This window comes from Oenanthe melanoleuca, chromosome 5 (assembly GCF_029582105.1).
Source record: "Oenanthe melanoleuca isolate GR-GAL-2019-014 chromosome 5, OMel1.0, whole genome shotgun sequence".
Taxonomy (NCBI): domain Eukaryota; kingdom Metazoa; phylum Chordata; class Aves; order Passeriformes; family Muscicapidae; genus Oenanthe; species Oenanthe melanoleuca.
In genome coordinates, this window is record NC_079339.1 from 10,325,953 (window position 1) to 10,341,331 (window position 15,379).

The window sequence follows — 15,379 nt, forward strand, 5'->3', positions numbered from 1 at the left end:
CTGGGACTCATTGACAGCACACAACAGTCACTTGCCCTGAAGCATTTCTTAGTTCCCTCAGGCTGGGTGATAAATTAAACACCCATTTGTGTCTCTGATGGACTAAAGTTTGAAGGCTGATCCATAGAATACAGAAAACAAGGGAATTTTTCCTTTGGCTTCACCATGGTCTGACCTTTGAGTTCTCGTTGGCACCAGGGATATGATCACAGGCCATCATAAAATCATCTCAATTACACATTTATTTTTAAATTGACACAAACATTCTTTAGGTTGAGCATAAGGGAAGTCTCTTCTTTGAGGCAGCTCTGCTTATACTGGCATCAGGATTTGTGTATGAACAACAGCAGTGCAACCAAAAACCCCTGGAGCTGGTGAGAGATTATTTATGCCTTAAAATATTCCCTGCTTTTCCTGGAAATGCTACTGGGGTTTAGAATTCAGCAGCCTTCTAACTATTCTTAGAATTGGTTGAAAATGACAGTGCTGGAGACTGGAGAGAAAAATGATTCTTTGAGAAATAAACCAGAAAAGGAAGGCAATGAAAAAATACATTTGAAAGGTGAAATTCTTGGAATTTCAATCAGATCCATGGAAAGCTTCAAGTCAGTAAAAATTCTGAGAGGGTGCAAGGAACAGAGCAGAGAAGTGGAGAGAAAAAGCACTATTTAATTATCTTAATAGCTTTGGTAAGGACATGCTAACTTTTATATCCTCTTCCCCCCCCTTTTTCTTTTTCCTCAGAAAAACTCAAAAATGACGAGCTCTGGTGCCAAGCAAATTAACCTCTGCTAATTGCCTTTTCCAGATGAATTCCTGCTGGCTCTGTGCAATGTTAAAGGGTTAGAAAAATATCTGAAGTTTTCTACAACCAGTTTTGCATGATTAAAGGGAATTGCCAGGACTTTAGGAGGAGCTTTCCACGTGCTTTGCTATCACAAGGACTGCAAATGTAGCCTGCTCACACTTCCATCCCCCTGGTCCATTCTTCCTGCTGGAGCAGGAATGCTGATTCCCTTCCCAGGCCTTGCTGTGGTGTCATTCCCTTTACCAAGAAGCTGGGAGAGGTCTGTAGGGGCAGGAAGCATCATCATATCGCATCACATCCATGAGCTGGCTGCAGTTCTGCTGTACAGGTTGGGCATTCCCCACCATGAAGAGGAATTGACTTTGATCTGGAGCACAACAGTTCTGTACTCCAGTAAATTCTACTGCAAGATGTTAGAATTGGGAATATTTCCTGCTATTTACAATGGAGTTATTTGGTCCTTTACTATTTTGGGGAGAAATCTGCTGATGCTGAGGATCTGTTGGCACGTTTTGGGTCTTATGGGTGGCACTTGACTGACAGCCCCAAAAAGCCTTGGAGCCTGTGCCCCCCCTCCCCTCATTCCGCAGCCCTGGGGGGGTTTGATCCACTGAATAAAGTGGGTTTATGACGACTTTTTCCTCTTCTTTTTGAGATCATGAGTCCAGCCCTGTAACCTGCTTTCCTTTTGAATTCCATAATTCTTGGGGTGTCTGTTCACACCAGATCTTCAGCTGCTACAAACTGCAGGGTTCCATTGGTTTCTGATCTGATTCACTGCTTGTTCTTTCTTCCTTCTTTGGCCACTACTGTATTCCCTTCCCTTTCCTTTCCCTACTTTCTTCCTGGGTAGCTCTGCAGATGTGCCTCTCCATAGCCCAAAGCTGGGGCAGATTTTGGGTTGGCTAAGGCAGGTTTTGGGTGGTGCCCCAAAAATACAGACAGCGCTGGGCTCCCAGACTGTGTGTCACAGCAGGGAATGTGTGAAGCTTTGCTCTCCCCTTACCTTTGAGGGTCTAAGTCTGCAAGAGGCTGAGTGCTCATCTGCCACTGGATTTGTCATGGATGACAAATCCCCAGGAAGGTCCTGTTCTTGTCCTTCCCTGTCAGTCAGTTGTGAGGTGTTCTGGCTGCTTGAGAGGGGCTGACATGGTATGAGCACACACTGCACTTGGCTGCAGCCAGAGCTCTGTCAGCCCACTGGAGCACCAAAAACAGAGGGAAAAGAGAAGTTTTGAAGTCGAGGACATGTACTTCTGCTGGAAGGATCACCTTTTGTGCCAGGGTTATGGGTACAGGAAGTGCAAGGATTGTTTCATCAGAATAAGCTGATCAGGTGTCACTGGGTGATAGAGAACTGTAGGCCTCCTGTGAGAGATCAGAGCCTTTGGCTTTCCAAATTAGTGAGTTTGGATCTACCTTGTGCTACAGCTCTGCTTCCTCCTCTGGACAGCGTGTGCTTGGATATGCAATACTCTGGGACTTGTGCCCTCTACTCTTTGATGCTCTTCAAATTAAATAGATTTTTTTTTTCTGCTGAAAAGCATTACTTGGGTTACACAGGCTTTGGACAGGTGTTCCCATTTCTCTTCTGGTTGTTCCCAGCTTGCAATCCTCAAACAGTTCTGTCACCTTTCCATTTCTCAGCCCCGGCACAGCAGCCCAAGCATGAACATCCAGGTTCTTTCTGTCTGTGTGATGATGCTGCAGCACCAAAGCTCCCACCAGGACAAGAGGAATCTTTAATCACCTTTCCAACAGTCAAGTCCTGCATTGTATCCCTGGTTTTGCCACAGCCACTTCAAGCAGCCAAGCTTCTGGGGCAAGCTGATGAGAACAAGGGTGCCACACAATTTTGTTTGGTTAAAAACCAACCAACCAACAAGGGAATAATTTGGCTTTACTGAGTTTTGTGCAGCCCTTCATAACCCTGGTGCCTTTTCCCAGGACTGTTCCAACTGAAGCCTTTAAAAGTTGAACTTTCACCTCCCCAGGAAACCAACTCTCTTTCAGTGTAGGTGCAAGCTGGCTATAAGTTTGTGGAGGAACTAAAATTGTAGGAAGGGAACTCAAAGGTCAGATTACAGGGGATTTTTATTTTGCTTTCGGTTTGTTTGGATTCTGTTACTTTTCCAGGGACTGATCCAAAGCCCTTGGAAGTCAGACTGAAATGCTTGCTGTTCCCTTGGAAGCCTCAGGCACCTTTCTTTTGGTGGGTTTTGAATCAGCTCCTGAGTGTGCTTTCCAAGCAATAGGAATTTTCCAAGTGACACCTTGATTTCTTCCCTGTACAACCAGACCTGCTTGGCACTTACACATCTTTACCTGTGTTCAACATACAGGTTTGGGGTTTTTTTTTTTTTTGCTCTCAGAAACAATATGCTGCTAGACACATTTCCTGGAGGGAAATGGACACCTACCTACACACAAACCTATTCAGCTAATTTATACCTTGTTGAATTTATAATCTTGTCTATGCTTCTATGGACACTTTGTATGGGCTGCAGCTCAAATCCTAAAATAGTCAAGAATTTTTTCCTTTCCCATATAGTATTCTATTTACTTTGACTTTGAAAACAAAAAAAGCGTATAAATGCAATAATGCAGGTAGACTAGAAATACTAGATTGAAAATTTAAAGTAGTTTAGCTTGTCCCATTGTGACTGACGGTGTTGTACGACACCCAACGCTGTACCCTGACATTTTCCAGGCTTTCTCTGTAGCTAAATCTAGTATTAGCTTTGGAAACCCATTGTGTGAGTGGTGGGTGGATGGGTCGGAATCGTGTGCTCTCTACACACTGTATGTTACTCACATCACAAGCTGTATGGCCACTCCATATGCTGTGAAACTGTAAATGATTCCCAAATACACCTGTAACTCTTACCAGGATTGTGAGAAATAAACTATATATAGATATATATACACACACATAGAGAGATTGTTAATTCCTCCCGTGAGCATCTTCGTGTATGTGGGGGTGTGAGTGGAACCTGCGGTGCTCCCTCTGGAGGTTGTCCCCAGAAAGTTGTGGCTGCCCCATCCCTGGACACGTCCAAGGCCAGGGTGGATGGGGCTTGGAGCAACCTGGGATAGTGGAAGGTGCCCCTGCCAATGACAAGGGGTGGAACGAGGTGAGCATTAAGTCCCCCTTCCAACCCAAACCATTCTATGATTCTGGATTCTATGTCTGTGTTTCCTGAAGGCTCAGTGTTTTCTAGGACTATTAATCCCCCTGAGAACTATGAGAAAAGGCAGTTCCTGCCCCAAATAAACTCCAGCCTGCCCAGGGAAGGCAGGCAGAGGATGATTATTGTTACTCCCAGATAGGAACTAAATTGAATCATAGATTTACCCAGAGACACAGGGGAAACATTTCTGATCCAAGAGATTCCCTATCCCACAGGCTGGTCTCCAGCCTTCACCCCCAGTTCTTTGCTGTGACTTTTCTCCTGCCAAATTTCTCCTGCTGATTTTCTGGTTTTGTTTCTAAGATGGCCTGGGAACACCTGACAAACAAGCCATCCCCTGAGCACTGGGTAATGTCTGTGGGGTCCCTGTGCATGGATTCCCTCCAGGCTCTCGAAGGGGAGGAGTTTTGGCAGCATTGTCACCACACAGGGTTGATGTGCTACACCAGCTCCAGTCAGGGGTCCGACAGAAGCCTGCAGGCTTTTGGAAATTAATTTCTTACAAACTGGGAAGAAAAATCCTGTAAATTCCACAGGGTCAGGAAGAAAGGGCATCCCTCAGCTGGAAAAGTGTAATTATCTGAGGGTTTTGCCGCAGAGACACAGCTGGGGACTCAAGTTTTAGTTTGTCTTGACAGGAGCAGGAGATCAAATAAGTTCCTGTTTTCTGAGTGGGAATGCTGGAGCTGAGAGGCTGGGATGGATGGAGGCTTGACCCTCCCACTGGCCACAGTCACACATTCCCAATGTGTGGAATTGCACAGGCCTGGAGCAGTGTAGGGAAGATGGGAAGAGCTGATGGAGGGGTTGGGACACTGTCCTTTGCATTTGTTTAAAAAGCAGGGAATAAGGACATAAATGTGATGTTCTGTGATATAAAGGCTTAGGCTGCTGGAGAGGCACTAAGTCCTGAGGTACCCCATGCAACAGCAAAACCAAAGCGAGTGAGATGCATTTTTACCTTTTTAAAAATAATTTTCCGGTACCAAAGATGGAGCAGCGAGGAACATCCAGATTCAGAACACAGTTCGGATTCAGAACACAGTTCTGGAAAGAAAAGGAGACAGATGATTGGAGAGCTGGACAAGGTCGCATAAGCTACATTTCATTTAGGAAACCAGGTTAGAAATTAAGCCAAATAAAATAAAATAAAATAAAATGCCAATAGCAGTATTGTGCTGTCTTTATTTCATATCTTTCATTTTATAACGGCATTGTGTCTGTAACACACAAGCAGACAGCAAGGGATAAACCTATTAAACTCACACAAGCGATGACAGATACAAATCCAGAAATTGAACGCTGAGGTTTAAAAAAGCGGGGAAATGAGGAAAAAAATTACAGCTGCCGATGGGACGTGGCACTACGGGACTCCCGGGACACCCGAGGCCTTCCAAAGGCCACGGCGGCGGCGGCGCCCCCTCAGCGCTTCCCGCGCTTTTCCGCCCCCCTCAGGACTCCGCGCGCTTCCCCCCGCCCCTCAGCGCCCCGCGCACTGCGCAGGCGCGGCCGCACGAGGCGCCGCCGCTCCCCTCAGGCGCGGCCCCGCCATGTCGGACCGACTGGCCAAGCCCTCCTGCCTCATCGTCGCCAGCGCCGCCGCCGCGGGTGAGACGCTTACGGGGGTGAAAGACCCCGCCGGTTCGCGGGGAGCCGCCGCTCCGGGCTCTGCGGGTGTCCCGTGCTCGCTGTCCTTTCCGAGCGGCGGGGCGGTGCCGCGCGGGGCCGTCCCCGGTGTGGCGGCGTGTGCCCGCCCCACAGCGCTTGCCGTGTGCCCGTGTGGTTGTCGCTGCAGCCGAGCTGTGCGGCCGTACGTGTGCCCTCCCTGCGCAGCTGTGCTGGTTTTCCGTCCGCGCTGCAGGTGTGGCCTCCGTGTGCAGCTGTGCGTGTGGTTTTGGTGGCTTTGAGGGGAAGGAAGGTTGGCTCAGGTCGGAAGTTATCGGGAAGAATCTTTGCCTGTGAGGGTGCTGAGGCCCTGGCACAGGTTGCCCGGAGAAGCTGTGACTGCCCAATCCCTGTTAGGGTTCAAGGCCAGTTTGGAGAGGGCTTGGAGCAACCTGGGATAGTGGAAGATGTCCCTGCCCATGGGCTTTAAGGTCCCTCCCAACCCATATCATTCCAGGATTCTGTTCCCCAGCACACAGCTCACCTGTAACGAAGGCTGTACATTTCTGATGTCTAAAAATCATTAAATCATAACAAAATAATCCTCTGAAATTATCTAGAGCTTTCAAGATGAGCAAACACCCAAGCTTGTGTACTTTGCTGGATAAAGTGTGGCCTGCATTAAACTCTCACTGTTGTTTCCCTGAGGTTTTGGAATCTGTTTTCCAGGTGTCTCAGCCCAGTCGTTCCTTCACTGCTTTACTCTGGCCAGCTCTGCCTTTAACCTGCAAGTGGCGACTCCTGGGGTGAGTGGAAATGGGCAAATACTGTGATTTCAGGCCGGAAACCAATTGATCTCTCAGTTATCATGAGATAATTGTACTATAAAGATATTGAGAAGTATTTTATTGACCACAGTACTGAAGTGACTGCATCCTTTCTATAGCATGGATTTGGACTTCTGTGTCCAGTATCTGTTCCCAGAAAGAGTAGAGGGGAAGCTGTTAGCACTAATTCACTGGGAAAAATGGAAAACTTGAGTTTTTTGAGAGCTGAAAGCATCTCAAAATCCCACATGTCCATCCTTCAGGAAGTATCATGGGTGCTTGTGCAGTGATCCTGACCACAGTGTGTGAACCATGTTATTCCCAGGGGAAGCCCATTGATTTTGTGGATGTGAACGAGGGCAACACACGCTGGATCCAGGACTTCCGCATGAAATCCTATGCCAACCCTGCCAAGCTGGAGTCCATTGATGGTAAGGGTGTCACCAGGGGCCACTGTCACCTCCACTGCCAGGAAAACAGTGAAATGCTCACTGTAAGGGCTTTCATCACACTGTAAGGGAAATCCCCTGCTTAGTGCCAGGATTTTGGAGAAGAACAACACAAAAAAGGGAGGAAATTGTGTTTCAAGAGAAAACTGTGGCAGCCACAGTTTTTGGTTTACGTTCTGTTTGAGAGGAAGTCCTGGCAACTGCTTTGCAATTTGGTTATTTATCTTAGAATGGTCAGTCTCTTTTAATATATATGCAATATATACATATAATGTCTGTGTTGTGGATAAGCACACATTACATTGTTACTTATAAAAATAAATATTTTGCTGGACTAGGAGCCAGCAGACAGAAAAGTTGTAAGTTTTGCTTGGATTCTCAGGGCTCATTAAAAATGTGTGTCCCTCGTCCTAAGAAGGACCTTTTTCTCTCTTCTGTGTAGTTCTGTTAGTTTCTTTAGGTCTTTTTTAGCTGATTTATGTGGGTTTGTCCTTTTTTTTCCCAAATGTGCATTGGATTTATGGTCAGGTTTTTGGGGTTTTTTACTTGTCCTACAATCAGCTCCTGCTTTCCTCCCAACCAGGGGCTCGGTACCACGCCCTGCTGATCCCAAACTGCCCCGGGGCCGTGACTGACCTGGCCAACAGCGGGTACCTGGCCAAGATCCTGCAGCACTTCAGCACTGAGAGCAGTAGGTGAACATCCTCGGGGGGCTGGGTGGATGAAACAGGGCTCCTGTGCTGCCTCTGCAGGATGGCTGCCTTCCAGAGACTTCAGAGTGTTTGCATGGCTAAAGAACCTTCAGAACTGGGAAGGGAAAGGGTGTCTTCAAGGGGAGAAACTGTGTCTTAATGGGCCTTTTAAAAAGGAAAGGGAGACTTAGAAGAAAACGAAAGTATCCTAAAATGTCTTCAAAAAGGAAAAAGGGAGTCTTAAAAGGAAAAAAAACTACTGTCCTAACGTGTCTTAAATAGGAAAAAGGGAGCCTTGGAAAGGAAAAAGAGGTCTTAAAGTATCTTAAAGAGCAATGCCAGTAGCTTTCCAGAGCTTGTCTCAGAAGAAGGATTTGCTGCCTTACAGTGGTACAGAAATGGCTCTGTCCAAGTCATCAATATTCAAGACTCAGAGCCGAGTGAGGAATGTCCCAGGATCATCATTAAGGCTGCAGTTAACCAAGACTTGGGGTCTGCTCCACATTTGAGCAGTAGTGGCGCTCAAAGTGAAAAGCTGCAACTCTTGTTCTTCCTCTTAGTGTAATAATAAAATAATTGCAGTAATTCTTATTACAGTAATTGCTACTGCAGTGTGCAGGAAAACCCCTCCAACCTAAAAGAACACTCTAAGTGCATAACTTCACTGCAGGAGGGCAGCATGAGGCTCCCCACACCCACTTGTGTTTTAAGTATTTGGAGATGCTCACAAATGTGCTGTAATTCTTTTCTAGAGCCTATCTGTGCTGTGGGACAGGGAGTGGCAGCTTTGTGTTGTGCCACCAATGAGGATAAGTCCTGGGTTTTTCAGGGATACAGCATGACAGGGGTAAGTCAAGCTTTTACCTGATTTTGCTGTTTGGGGGCTTTTTTTGCTATGTGATTTCTGGTGGTTTTGGTCTTACCCAGGAACTTTCTATAAATACAAATTATCAATTTGTACCCTTGGCTTGTGCAAGATGTGCAGAGTTTCTTTGATGAGGGGCCCTGAGTGCATGAAGCGTTTGTCCCATTTAAATGGCATGTGGGGAATGCTTTCCCTCTGATTGTTCAGTAAACTCTAAACTGAAGCAAAAAAAAAAAAAAAAAAAAAAAGGAAATCCCTGCTGCAGGTCTTTGCATTTTCTGTTGAGGACTTATAAAAATTTTTGGTTTTTTATGAATGCTAGAGATAAGTTATATTTCTCAAGGTGCTGTTTCCTTTTAAAAGGTAGAGGGAGTCTTAAGAAAAAAAGTTAGAGGAAGTTTTAGGAAAAAATGCTGTTTGGACAAACTGGCTTGCAATTATAGCAGCCGGTTACTGCTGATACTTTACCTTGTGTGCTGTGACCTCACAACCCATTTTTTAGTGTCAGAGAGATGCAGAATGCCCTAGTGCAGCTTTCTAGAGTGGAAAATTCACATGGAAAGTTAAGCAATTAAAATTTTGTGACTCACAAAACCTATTAGTGTTCTCATGTGCTTTTGTTTGAGTTAAGGATTATTTATGGCTCAATATGGATTGTTATAGTCCATGATGAAATATTTTAAATCATGTTGTGGCCTAGCTATGGTTGCTGTAGAAACCATAAAATTAAAATTCTTCCTTTTGCGTATAAATATTCCAAGTGCTCCTAAATTTTCTGTCTGTAAGCTGCTTCCCATATTCATTCCAACGTGGATTACTGTTTTTGGACTCTGCAGGTGGCACAGCATCTGTGTCCAAATATTTGTGTGCCACGGACAGACGGGTCTGTGCTTTCCTGAAGTTAATCAAACCTGCAGAAATTGTTTGGTGGTGGTTTTCCTCTTTACTTAACTCACTTAAGAGTTTCCAGTTTGCTCCCTACAGAAAATCCATCAAAGCTGCTTGTGGTTGGGAGAACAGTGGAGGGAACAGAAATACAAATTTCAGGGAAATATGTGCTGGTTTTGCTTGGCTTTTTCTGTAAACAGCCAGCCAAACTAATTTCCTTTTGATCTCTTTCAGCCCTCTGTGTACGAGCTGGTGAGGCAGCCAAATTTTTCCAGTTTGTCCATTATTGTGGAGGATTTTGTGAAGGATTCTGGAGCTACATTCAGTGGTGGGTCATGCCTGGTGTCTAGGATGGGCACTCTGTGTCTCCTTTGGGAAATGACTGTTTGTGTGCTGATTGTATCCATCTGAGGAGGACACTGGCAGGATCTCTCATCTGGCATTCCCAGTGGCATACCAGTATGTCAGTGGTCATTTGCAAGGCCAGGCTGGACTGGACTTGGAGCAGCCTGGGATGGTGGCAGGTGTTCTTGTTTGTGGCAGGGGGATGGGACTGGATGAGCTTTAGGATCTCTTCCAACCCAAACCAATCTGAGAGTTTGCATGGAATGAGATAACTTAAAAATTCTATTTGGGGTGCTGTGCATTTGCTGTTAGATATGAGCACACTGGGGTGTTGTAATTGGTCAGAAAATGAGCATTTGGTTTTTGTAGCATGTTGATCACAGCTGATTGTCTGGCATAAGAAGAGTTTATGTTGTATTGTGAGATAATTGTAACTTTCAAATACATACTTTGAGGTTTTTATTACAAAAATCTCCTGATGTGTGCTTTACCCACCTGGTGTTAACTGAATCAAGGACCCAGTCCTGTCCTTTCAGAAAAGGATTTTCTAGGGAAATTGTTTCAGGGTGAGGGGCTTGAGACTGCCCCTCTCTGCTAGAGTAATAGAATCAGCACCCAGCAAATCTGTCTGGCCAAAATAGTTACATGTTGTGTTGGGTTTATCATTGGTGTGATTCTGGCACTGAACTCATGTCCTCTAACACAATCCCTGTGTTTTTCTCCTGTGTTCAGCCAGCAGCCCAGATGCTGTCCATGTGGTGCTGGACAGGCACCTGGTGACAGGACAGAATGAGAATTCCACCCTTCCTGCTGTCCAGAACCTTCTGATTCTTTGCAACGTCAGGTGAGGCAAGATGGGGCTTAAAGAACTGGGAATAGCCAGTGGTGATCTGTATCTTTTGGTTTCAGGAATACTGTCCCTCAGAAGAGGGGGTTTCCCCTTGGTTTTCTGCTGAAGTGTGCCACTTCTGTTTGATCAGGCCAGCCAGGCAGTTGTGTCTTTTGGCAAAGAGCATTTGATTATCTAAGAAGATGAAAATGTGTGGGGAAATGCACAGCTGTAGTGTAACTGGCAAAGTAAAATGCTGAATAGGCTTCGGTAAACATTTCTGTTCAGGGAAACATCTCATGTTTCTTGAGCTTTGGCAGGCTGGCTTTGAGTCAGCTCTGATTTAGGATTCTGGGAATGAATGAATTTAATTTCTTTGGAAATGGCTTGGCTTGTTTGAGTGGCATTTTGTCAGATAGAAGAGCACATATGAATAACCACAAACCCCTTCTTTTGTTCAGGTGAGTGTGTGGTACCAGTCCTGTCCTGGCTGTGCACTAACAGGTCCTGTCATGTCTGGGTGTGTTCCCTTCAGCAGGAAATGAAGGAGAAGGTCTGTTTGCAAAGAGGATGGATGAAGAGCCAGCAGGCTGAGGATTTCCATGGCTGTGACCTAGATAAAACATCCCTCTGAACCCCTGTCCTGGACTCTGAAGTGACTGTGGCAGGGAAGTGGCAGTGCCAGAGGTTCTGTGTGGATGGAATGGATGAAGGTTGTCAGAAGAATCTGGGACACCCCATTACATTTTTGCTGCTCCATTTTCTCACTGCTTCTCTAGACCCTCAGTTTACAGATGTGGGGAACTGTATTGTCAAAACCTCCCAAAAGTTGGTGCTGTGAATACAAATTGCTGAAGCTGAAGCCCTTGCTCTGGGTTGGCATTGTACTGGTGCACAGCGTGCCCTTTCTTGTTCACATCACTGGGATTGTGTTTAAAAAGTTTGCTCAGCTTTTTTTTTTTTTTTTTTTTAACATGGTCCTACAATTGTTTATTTGTTCTCCTTTGTGCTGCTTATGTTGTGGGTTTTGTTCTCTTGGAAATACTCCTCTCTGGAAGTACACTGCTGCTGTCTCTTGCTGGAATTTTGTGGACTAGGGCGCTGAAAAATGCAGGTGGCTAATGTGGGTCCCATCTCAGGAACCAGCTGTAGGGTGGAGTCTGGACTTCTCCTTCCTTCTGAGCTGGAGGTGTGGCTTGAAGCTGAGCATGGAAAGCAATAATCAGTCAGACTGAGATTTTTTTTTTTTTTTAAAGTTGTTGCAGGCTCAAACATACTTAATATATTGGAAAGTAGATAAATTAACTTTCAGATAATTGATTTTCCTTCCCTCTTGGAATCATGGGCAACATTCCTCCAGTGCCCTAAAGAAATGGGGTTGCATTTTTGTTCTCTTACTAGGATATTACAATATTTTGGTTCTAATAAGTCATCGAGTACACAAATTCTGTCTTTTCTGTGGAAATCCGTTTTATAAGCTCTGTCTCAAGAATTCAGTGTGGTTTTAAAAGACAGACTTTGGGTCTTCTGCTGTTGCATTCTGGACCCCATCTTAGACACCTTTGACATTGATGGAAATTAAAAGCAGAGTTTAAATTAAAATTGGACTTTGGTAGAAATTAAATTATCAATTAGCTTTGATAATTAAAGTCTTCATTCCTGAGAATCCATCTTGGGGATTTGATGTTGACACCATCAGGGAATTCTTTCAGTCTAGAAAGCCACATCTTGTTTGTGAAGTAGAAGACTGTATTTCCTTAGGGACTGTGTTTCTGTGGGATTTTGCCAAAATTGCTACATCTTTCACTGCTTACCTGTAAAAATAGAACATTGGTGTCCACCCTGTGTCCTGTTTTCATTGCTTAAATGAGGTTCTGTCCAGGCTCATTCATCTGCTGCCAGGTGAGCGTTCAGACCACTTACAGGCTTTGATCAGTCCCCTGTTGTACAATTTTTTTTCCTTAATTTGTGGCATCCAGGACCTGCTGGAGTTGTTCTGCTCATGCCTCTGTTGGGAAGCAAACAGTTGGACAAAGAACCCTGCCTGGGGACTTGATGGCTTTCTTTTTCGTCCCATATGAGAGCAGAAAAAAGATGAGTTCCTGTGTGTAGTTTCACTCTTTCCCATCACACATTCACTTTTATCTCCTCAGCCATTAAGTTGCTCTTGGGAAAATTGGGGGAGAAAGGTGTGGTGCAGCAAGATTGGAGAGGTGATATGTGCAGGTGTGGGCTGGCAGCTTTGTGAGGTGGCTCTGGATGTGGTGGGCTGGATTGTGTTACCTCCTCAAGTCATGCTGACAAACTGGGAGCCATCTGAGTCAGAATCATGGAATTTAGGTTGGAAAAAAGCTTTTAAGGTTGAGTCCAAGCATCAGTGCAGCAGCACCACCACCATGTTCACCACTCAACCTCAGGGATCACATCCACGTGTTTTCTGAACCCTTCCAGGGATGGTGACTGCACTGCTGCCCTGTTCCAGTGCTTGATGTCCCTTTCCATGAAGAAATTTTCCGTAATATCCAAACTAAACTTCCCCGGCACAACTTGAGGCCATTAGGGACGATAGCTCTTAAGTTTTTGTACAGTATGACCAATTTTAGCCAGGATTTGGAAAAAATTGTTCAAAAACAGGGAAAAGAAGATCAAATGAATGTAGAAAGCATGAAGTTGTTGAATGTCATTCAGATGTGTTCAGGAAGGTTTAATTCTATTTCTTTTCTGTGTTAATTTTGTTCTACAAATGTACAACTTCATAGTTTGTTTGTTATTTTCTTTTATTTTACCTAAAAGGTATTTACATCAACTAAAATAATGAAGTGGCATTACACAAAGAGCAAGGATTTTTGGATGATTCTTGCCTTTTAAACTTCCTGTGGGAAGAATTTAGATACCTCAATTTGTATCTTCTGTACTTTCTACCTGGTCCAGCTGAGGAGCCCTGTGAACAATCCCATCCCAGGCATCCAAGCAGTGGTGTTTATACTGAGGGATTTTTGTCTCCAGCGCAGAAGCTGCTTCCCAAAGGATTGAAAACCTTCAAATTTGGGAGATTTTCATCCCACACAATCCTTTATTGTTTCAGCATTGCACTGTGCATTGCTTGGTGCTTTGGTCCTAGGAATGTCACCTTTGTTTCTTTGGAAATCTGTTCCTGGTAACATCCAGCTGGTGGGTTTTATTATTTTATTTATTTGGGTGGGGGTTTTGTTTTATTTTCTAGAGTTTTACTGATTTATTTTTCTGGGACTCACAGTGTTACATCTTCTCTGGGCTTAATAGCTGGGACCATATCCTCTTTTCCTCTGATATTTTTACAGGCAGTTATGGAGGTACCTGCTAGAAGCATCAGAGTGCCTTTGCAGCATGTGGGGCAGGATGAATCCAAAGGGATGAGGAGTTTTCTTGGATGTTAGCTCACAGCTGTAAAGGAGCACTGCTGTCCTGCACCCCACAAAGGATTTCTTCACCAAAAAGAGGACAGCCCACCATCCCTAAGGTATGGGAGCTTTTCCTGGCAGGTTTACACCCAGACTGGAAGAGGGGTGCTGGTGCAGCAGTTGGGAAACCGCTTAACTCTGAAAAACAGCGCCCCCTGTCTGTGGGTATGATCTCAATTTTCATGTTTTTGGGGATCCTGACAAGTTGTTTGAACTCTGGCCCTGTCTGCAGCTGATGGTTGTTGGTCATATCAGCATTCCATTTGTGTATTAATATATTTAATTAAGATTCTTTCCTTGGAGCTTCCACAGTATAATCTTGTAAAAAAAAACACTTTCTTTTTTAATGGAACCTGTTGCTTTATTCATCTTGTGTACATTCAAACAAGGGCCAGAAGAGATGGAACTGGCTCTTTGGTCCTGATTTACTTTAAAATTTCAAATGGAACTGTCTGGGTTTGGTGCCATCTGTACTGGCCTGTGATGGCTGTATTGGATAGACAAAACTAGTGAATCTAAGGGCTAATTTTAAATTAAATTCCATGATGGGAGGATGAATATAAATGGCTATATTACTGTGTCTGTTCTTCCAATAGCTCTGCTTTCCTGTACCCTGTTTCAAGAATGGAGGACATGCTGGGAGCAGCAGTGTGTCTCCCTTTAGCACAGTATGTGATGGGATGCAAGGCATGGCTGGAGGAGGAAGGAAAAGTTTCTCCAACCCCCCTCCAAGCTTTGCATGTTTGCACAGGGCTGTATGTTGGAATCAGAGAGCAGCCACCACAAGGAAAGGTTGGGAAAGGGGCTGTCATTTTTAAATCAATGCTTTAAAGTTTATGTATTGATTTTTTGGGATTTCTCCAAACCTTGTATCTGCCCCTAATTCCCGATTTGTCCTTGTGACTGTGAGAGCCACAGATCTTTCTGGGACACAAGAGACATCTCTTGATTTCTTAATTTGAGGAGGTATGGAGATCTGGGAAATCCAGGAATTTGTAAGCAGGGCACAGCCCGGGCCCTGGGAAAGATCTCTCCATCTGCTGAAGAGAGGGAAAGTTAAGGAAGAGGTTAAGGAATAAACACACTTTGTGTGACTGATTGAAGAGCTGTGCAGGCTGAAGGTTTATGTGGTGCTTGGTTTTTTTCACCATTTCAGAAAGGATGTGGACTCTGTGGCTTAGCCACGGATGTCAGGCACCTCATAACATCCATCAGTGCTGCAGAGAAAGAACTCCAGTGCTGAGGAGGAAACACCAGCTGCCACCACAGCAGGGAAGGGACCTTTTGACTGAGCATTTTAAGCATAACTTGTTCCCCTCGTGAGAGGTGTCTGTTGGTGAGTAAGTTACTCAGGCACCTTTTCCTACCTCTTTATCCCCTTTCACTGAAGTATTTTATTCCTTCATGAGCACCTTCTGCAATGTTTCAGTTTCATTTGAG

At 44.8% G+C, this 15,379-nt stretch overlaps 1 protein-coding gene and 1 long non-coding RNA gene across 4 annotated transcripts; one reads left to right on the forward strand and one right to left on the reverse strand.

Annotated features, from left to right (window-relative positions):
• Positions 1–3,731: 3,731 nt before the first annotated feature.
• On the reverse strand, positions 3,732–5,426 carry LOC130254549 (uncharacterized). Its single transcript, XR_008840751.1, has 3 exons — positions 5,342–5,426; positions 4,961–5,046; positions 3,732–3,916 (listed from the first exon to the last, which is right to left on the reverse strand). It is a non-coding gene; the product is annotated as an uncharacterized LOC130254549 (long non-coding RNA).
• A 64-nt stretch (positions 5,427–5,490) lies between these two features.
• Positions 5,491–12,339, forward strand: GATD1 (glutamine amidotransferase class 1 domain containing 1). 3 transcript variants are annotated; one of them, XM_056494204.1, is made up of 8 exons: positions 5,491–5,607; positions 6,334–6,410; positions 6,757–6,862; positions 7,464–7,571; positions 8,325–8,419; positions 9,560–9,653; positions 10,403–10,514; positions 10,961–12,339. In XM_056494204.1, exons 1-8 carry the CDS (start codon positions 5,550–5,552, stop codon positions 10,962–10,964), a joined length of 654 nt encoding a protein of 217 aa, XP_056350179.1. In that variant the 5' UTR covers positions 5,491–5,549; the 3' UTR covers positions 10,965–12,339. The 3 variants fall into 3 exon arrangements, with proteins under 3 accessions (XP_056350179.1, XP_056350178.1, XP_056350177.1); XM_056494203.1 differs by having other exon boundaries at positions 11,038–12,339; XM_056494202.1 differs by having other exon boundaries at positions 5,498–5,607; positions 11,035–12,339.
• The last annotated feature ends 3,040 nt before the right edge of the window (positions 12,340–15,379 follow it).